The sequence below is a fragment of the Dendronephthya gigantea genome, unplaced genomic scaffold, assembly GCF_004324835.1.
Source record: "Dendronephthya gigantea isolate DGI-Jeju-01 unplaced genomic scaffold, DenGig_1.0 000081F, whole genome shotgun sequence".
NCBI classification, from domain to species: Eukaryota; Metazoa; Cnidaria; class Anthozoa; order Malacalcyonacea; family Nephtheidae; genus Dendronephthya; species Dendronephthya gigantea.
In genome coordinates, this window is record NW_021163091.1 from 209,576 (window position 1) to 217,070 (window position 7,495).

Sequence of the window (7,495 nt, forward strand, 5' to 3'; positions counted from 1 at the left end):
TCGCATCTGCGCATGTGCCGTTCTTTGCATGCAACCGCACCAAAACGCAAATTTAATTGGCTTTCATAGTTACTATTTAGTTGTTTATCAATTCAATTCAGATGTGAAGACTTATTTCAACATTTACTTTCTTTTTATTATTTTATAATAGCTGCAGTTTGCAAGCTAACAGCAATGCCAATAACAGTGAAGAAGAATGCCCTTCTAAGGAACGAACACGCTTTTGCTTCAGAGCTTCACTTCTACAGAAATGGGCTTTATTGCACCAGCTTTTTATCATATTTCTTGAAAAAATCTTTGAAATATCTGCCATATTTATTTCTCGACGGCCATTTCTCGTGACGTTGTGTTGTCTTTTTGTCACTATTGCTCTAACGAGTGGCTTCGTGGAATTAAAAGTCGAAAAAAGTGTGAAGTTTTTGTACCTTCCAGAAAACAGTGAAGCATCACAGGATATACGAAGAGCAAGAAGTCTAGGCTTTGAACTGGAAGTGCGACAAGAAGAAGTTATTGTCTTGCCTAAACCTGGGAAGTCTGTCCTGTCGCAAGAATGTTTGGCGGAAATGACTGATTTACACAACATTATCACAGAGATAAAGGATTACGACGAATACTGTTTTAGACCAAACACTAATAGCACTTGTGCCTCAACAAACATATTGGAAGCTTTTGGTTTTCAAAAGAAAAATCTAGTTGGCAATATTTTACGACGTATCGAGACCATAATCCAGAATGATGCTTTTCTTATGTCGAACGGAAGAAGACTTTTGGATAATTTTAATCAAATTTTTGGAAACACTGCTTCTATTGATTCAATTAATTCCACAAACGCACTGAGAATAGTTTACTTTATGAGAGAGCATGACAGGGGAGAAGAGAGAAGGGAAGGCATCTTGGAGTGGGAAAAGATATTTTTGAATAAAGTATCATCTTTTTCGAAAAATACTACGTGTGCAAATATCTTTTATGCAGCAGAAAGAAGCCTGGACGACTCAGTTGCAGAAAGTACTGGTTCTGATATTAAGTTTTTTGCCGTAACATTCGTGATCATGGGAATTCTTAGTGGCGTTGTGAATGGAAGATGCGCAGATGCTCGTTACGGCCATCAATTGTTAGGATTTAGTGCCTTGTTGTCCATATATCTAGGAGTCACTAGCTCGCTTGGTTTCTTAATGTTGGTCGGTGTTCCTTTTATCAGTATGGTTGGTGTTCTACCATTTTTGGTTGTTAGCATTGGCATTGACGATGTGTTCATTATCCTACACGAACTGAATGAAATGATCCATCAAGATATACCTGCAAATCATATTCTTAGTGGGACAATGGCTAGAAGCGGTCCAACTATTACTATGGCAACTCTTACAGATCTCGTAGCATTTGCCGTGAGCTGTCGCTCCATCTTCCCTTCTATTCGTATTTTCTGCACATACGCAGCTCTAACAATTTCATCTGTTTTTGTTCTGCTGCTAACATTTTTCGTTGGTTGTATGTGGTTTGATATTAAAAGAATCAACGCAGGACGCCGGGATTTTTTGCCTTGGTTAATGAGTCCTCCCCCAACTGATTGTTGCTCAGGAATTCGGAGGAGTGGACTTGACAACGTTATGAAAGCATGGGGGAAAAAAATAGTGTCACCCTCTGGCAAAATCATCATCTTTTTGAGTTCATTAATTCTCCTTTCTTTTGGGATTTATGGCGCTCGTAGCATTGACGAGAGCTTCAACAGAAAGCTGTTGACAACTGAAGATTCGCATTACCGGGAATTCCTAAAAGTTTATGAAGAAAACTTTCATCTTAATATCGAAGTCAATATTATCTTTATATCACAGGCTGATCAGTCGAGCAACGAAATTGAAAAAACATACTTCTATGTGGAGAATCTTGTTGAAAATAATGAATATTTTGTCACGGGAAGCATATCATGGTTATCTGAATATATATCTTGGGCACAAAAAAGAAACATCGAGATTAACAATACCAGAATATTCCATGCCTACTTGCAAGAATTTATTTCAATTCCGAAGTATCAAAGATTTGCCCAGGATCTCAAATTTTCAGAAGATAAAACACATTTGAAAGCTTCAAGGATCTTAGTTTATTCTAGAAGTGACCCTGACTCAACCTTTCAGAGAAATATGATGGCCAGCATTCGAAAAGATCTCTTCCATTCCTCCAATGTTCATGCTTTTGCCGTTGCTCTACCGTTCATATACTTTGAACAGTATGCACGTGTACTTGATGAAACCATTAGGAACTTGATCGTCGCTGGAATTTCAATTATTGTGATATCGTGCTTGTTTCTTAATCACTTTGTAATAATATTTTGTCTTATATGGGGTTTTGTTGCTCTTATATTTGAACTACTTGGCCTGATGTACATATGGAATGTCTCGTTAAACTCAATCTCTATGATAAACCTTATTATGGCATTGGGATTTTCTGTAGACTACAACGCACACGTCGCTTTTCACTTTGTTTCCTCTAAGGCTACCACGCCTGAACTTCGTGTCATCGATGCTCTACACAGAGTTGGCGGTAGCGTTTTCCTAGGAGGGCTTAGTACATTCCTTGGAATGATGCCAACGGGATTCACTTCCTCCACAGTATTTCAAACATTTTTCAAAATGTTTGTTGGTATCGTTATTCTTGGTTTGCTTCATGGCTTAGTCATATTACCTGTTTACCTGACCCTACTAGGAAAGATATTTGACTTCCGCGTAGAAAACATTGACTCGTTTATTACGAAATGGTTCAACCGTACAAAGAAACGCGAATTCAGAAGAATTAAAAACCTAAGTTTTTCTAAATCAGTTGCTAAAACTGAAACGCCTAATCCTATTGCAATTGTCGGAATCAGTTGCCGGTTCCCCGGTGGTGCAAACTCAAAAGATGCCTTTTGGGATATGATAGCAGAGGGTAGATGTGGTATTGGCACTTATCCAACGAACAGACCAGACGCGAGAGAGTTTACCGATTCCTTTAATACAGGAAAACACACGCCAGGAAAACATTATGTCCTTACTGGTGCTTTTCTTGATAAAATTACAGGATTCGACGCCCATTTTTTTGGAATATCCCCAAGCGAGTGTCGGTCAATGGATCCGCAACAGCGAATACTTCTCCAAGTTGTTTATGAAGCAATTGAGGATGCTGGCATACGTCTAGAAGATTTACAACAATGTCGAACTGGTGTTTATGTTGGATCGATGAATATAGAATACAGCTCTCTTGTTATGGATCAGTCAAATATTCGAAAAATTGATCAATTCTCATCGACTGGCTGTGCTTTGTCAGTCTTGGCAAATCGCATATCTTTTTCCTTGAACTTAACCGGTCCAAGTTTAACGTTGGATACAGCCTGTTCATCCTCTCTCGTTGCTTTAGACGTAGCATATGCACACTTACAAAATGGTGAATGCGACGCTGCGATAGTATGTGCGCCAAATATTCTTTTGATTGGAAACAAATTCCATACGGCATCCTGCAGGACTGGATTATTAGCCGAAGATGGTCGTTGCAAAAGTTTTGACATAAAAGGAGACGGATATGGGCGGGGCGAAGGTGTAGCTGCCATCATTTTGAAACCAACTCAAAACGCTTTGGATGATAGAGATAACATTTATGCGGAAGTTGTAGCGTGTGGTACGAATAACGATGGTCAAACGGCAATCCCAATGACAGCACCTAGTGAGGCAACGCAAGCAGCCTTGTTTGAAAGAGTTCTTCAAGAATCTGGTTTGTCTAAAGACGACATAAGTTACGTGGAAGCACATGGTACTGGTACAGCTGTGGGAGACGTCGTCGAAATGGGCTCATTATCCGAAGTTTATGGAAATAGTAGTGGAAGAGTACTTCGTGTAGGATCAGTTAAATCAAACATAAACCATACGGAGTCAACAGCAGGATTAGCCGGATTGATAAAAGTATGTTTGATGATAAAACATGCTCGATTTGTCCCGACAATTAACGTGCATCAATTGAAGCCACAGCTTAAATTGCCCGAGCGAAAAATGGTTGTTCAAGCTTGTAATGAACCTTGGAAAACTGAAGAAGACAAACCGAGAGCTGCTGCAATCTCCTCGTACGGCTTCGGTGGAACAAATGCTCATGCTATCGTCAGAGAAGTTACTAAGAAGCCTGTCATTATTATCGAGAACAGATCTTCATTTAACAGAGTTCTGACACTATCTGCGGCGTCGAAAGATGCATTGAGAGCAATGGCCGGGAAGATGTCCCAATCGCTTATGTTAAAGCCTGATGACGATGAACTTTTCAAGGACGATATTTGTTATTCCCTAAATGAAAGGTACGCAATGCTGCCCCATCGCTTAGCGGTCAGCTTTTATTCATTCAAAAATGCAGCAAAAGCCCTAGAGATGTTTTCCAATCAGACAAATGGATGGGAAGAATTAGTGGCTACCGGCAACGTTGATAAAGTACCTAAAAGTGTCGTATTCCTCTACGGTGGTCAAGGGGCTCAGTGGCATGGCATGGCAAAAGAAATGTTGGTCCATGAGCCAAAATTTAAGGAAAGCATTGAAAAGATTGACGCACTCCTGAAAAAGCACAATGCTCCATGGTCCTTGATTACTGAGCTCAATAAACCTGAAGAAGCCTCCCGACTTCATGAAAACGAAATTGGACAGCCGGCATTGTTTGCCATACATGTTGCTTTGACTGGGCTGCTGGATTCATGGGGTGTTCGACCGTCCGCTGTAGTTGGTCACAGCCTTGGAGAAATATCAGCAGCTTGGGCATCTGGAGCATTGCCTTTGAGTAAAGCTTTGCAGTTGGTTCTGTTCCGCTCCCAACTCCACGAGAAATGTTCCCCAACAGGCTGTATGGCTGCTATTGGAATGGCAGAGGAAGAAGCTCGACGTATGCTGCAAGATCTTCACTTGGAGAACGAAGTTGATGTTGCAGTCGTCAATAGCCCTGGTAATGTTGTGCTATCTGGTAACAAATTGTCTTTAGATCTTGTTGAAAACCACGTATCCAGTCAAAGAGGAGACATATTTTGGAAGAAACTGGCCACAACACGAGCATATCATAGCCGGGAAATGGATAAAATAAAGCAAGCATATTTCAAACTCACAAGTAAATTCAATGTCAACCAGATGCAAAGCAATATACCATTTTATTCAACTGTTACCGGCGCCCAGCTATCTGGTCAGCTCTTGTCACTCGAGCATTGGTGGTGTAACATCCGTCAAACGGTCCTACTAGAGCCTGTATTAAAAAATATGTTTTCTGATGGTCACCAGTTCTTTCTTGAAATTAATGCAGCGCCTCAGCTTTCGTACCATGTTCGTGAAACCTGGTCCCGCAATCAAGCGTCTGGCTCCCTGCAGTCAAATGACGTCGTTGTAGTTCAAACTCTGCCAAAGCGGTCAGTCAATAACCAGCACTTATCATTTCTTCAAAATTGTGTTGCTCGTCTCTTTGTAAATGGTGTGTCGTTATCATGGAATAAAGTACAAGGCTCAGGATCGAAAACCTTTTTCCCCCGTCCAACATATCCATGGCAAGAGAAAGAGTTTTGGTACCGCAGTGCCCATCCGCCTGAATTCGTTACATTCCTCGATGAGCGAAACACTGATGAACAAACTACTACAACCGCCACTATCCATCCCCTTCTTGGAAAAACTGTACCGACAGAAATATTCACTGGTTTAGAGGCTTGGGAATCTGAAATCAATTTGCACGATGTTCCCTACATCAAAGATCACAAATTTTCACAATCATCGGACCCAGTGATGCCTGCAGCTGTTTATATCGAGATGATAGCTGCAATGTCGTTGCATTTATCTCCACAATCAACTCCCGAAATACGGAGCATTAGCTTTGAAAAACTCCTGACCATATCCAACAACGACTCGTACAGGATTAGAACACGTCTTCAGCCTGGAAAATCTTTTAGTGAAGAAAAATCATTCCAGATAACAATAGTGGAAAGCAACGAGGAAGAAATTGTTGTTTCACAAGGCTCTATTCAACTTGGTGTTAAGGATGGGCATATTCTAAAACGTAAGTACTTTAAACAGGTAATCCGTTTACGGTTAGATATTTACCTTCAGATATCGTTTATTTACTAATCTTTTTGAATAAGTGTCTGTTTTCAACGAAAAACAGCTCGGTTCCTTCTACTCGACCAGTTTTAAAAGATTTGACAATTTAAATAGCAAATTAATTCACTTTTGTTAACGCATGCCACGCAATTTGAAGCAATCATTCAAAATGCAATCCATCAAGCAAAACATGAGGCAGGTTGCGGTGGCAAAATACAAATTACCACGGCAAGTTGCACTTTCAAAGTCTTAGATAATTTGTCACATCCTTTTTCAAATATGAACGGTCGATTTTGTTGTGATCGTAAGGTGGCTCCCTACAGTGTATTGAAATTGTCAAATACACATCTTGAACAGGGATATTAAGCCACATAAATGTTTGTCTACAAGACTGAACTTTAATATAACTTTTACGCAACATATATGTAGAGCCGAAATCTATTTCGAACTTTCACTTGGCAACAGTTGCTATAGCAACAGAGGCGTTTCAAAATGGCCGCCAAATAGAGTTTAATCAAGTTTATATCGGAAACGAGTACGGTGACACCCGATTTTTTTGGATCAAAATTTTACACTGCGGAATCTTTATCGATAGAAAAGTTTAAAAAAAATCTGTGGAGTTCGATATTTTTAAAAATAACATTTTTTGCAATATAAAAAAACTGGATTAAACTCTATTCAGCGGTATATACAATCTTTAACTGCTCTAAAGTAATCATTCGCCTGATGATTGTTTCAGAAGAAACGTGAAAAACAGGGAGTAGCGAACTATATATCCAAATTTTGTAATATAACGCTTTTCAACTTAGTTACCCCCCGAGAACGAAATTTCCACACTATTGAAAAGCTCAAATCTGGAATGGAAGAAAGGACTACAAGTGATATTCAAACGATTCGTAAAATTGCGGGATTCGCTTTTGGTCCTCAATTTAATTTGATATCTCAGGCCTGGTCTAATGACACCGAAGCTCTTTCTCTCATATGCCCAACTGTAGAGATCAAGAATACATCAGCATATGTAATCCATCCTTCTGTAATTGATGCTTGTTTCCAGACAACCCTCCTATCAAAAAGTATTGCGGGTAAATTTCTGCCTAAGACGATCACAGGTATCACCATTTTCCAGAAGATCCCTTGCACTCAACTGTTTTATGCTCACGTAAAATTAATAGAATCTAAAGAAACAGAAACTTATAGCATTACTCTTATGGATTACTGTGGTCAAGTTGTGATGATTATTGACAAGTACATAACGGCACAAATTTTATCAGACAAAGTGAAGGCAACATTTGATGAAGCAGTATTCACTATTGGTTGGCAGCAGTTGGCAACTGGCTCATCAGAGTATAGTCAGGATAATGTGTGGCTTATTTTGAGGGACCGAAGCAAGTTTGCAGAACGATTTGCACAGCATATTCCCCAATGCG

At 39.7% G+C, this 7,495-nt stretch overlaps 1 protein-coding gene across 1 annotated transcript; it reads left to right on the top strand.

The window, feature by feature from the left end:
- Positions 1-3,063: 3,063 nt before the first annotated feature.
- On the top strand, positions 3,064-6,095 carry LOC114532811 (6-deoxyerythronolide-B synthase EryA2, modules 3 and 4-like). The gene has a single exon (XM_028554407.1). The coding sequence runs from the start codon at positions 3,096-3,098 to the stop codon at positions 6,093-6,095; it is 3,000 nt and encodes a 999-aa protein (XP_028410208.1). The 5' UTR covers positions 3,064-3,095.
- The last annotated feature ends 1,400 nt before the right edge of the window (positions 6,096-7,495 follow it).

Excerpts from the sequence above, each read along its gene's own strand:
- LOC114532811 (XM_028554407.1), top strand. The coding sequence starts at position 3,096 with ATGGATCCGCAACAGCGAATACTTCTCCAAGTTGTTTATGAAGCAATT.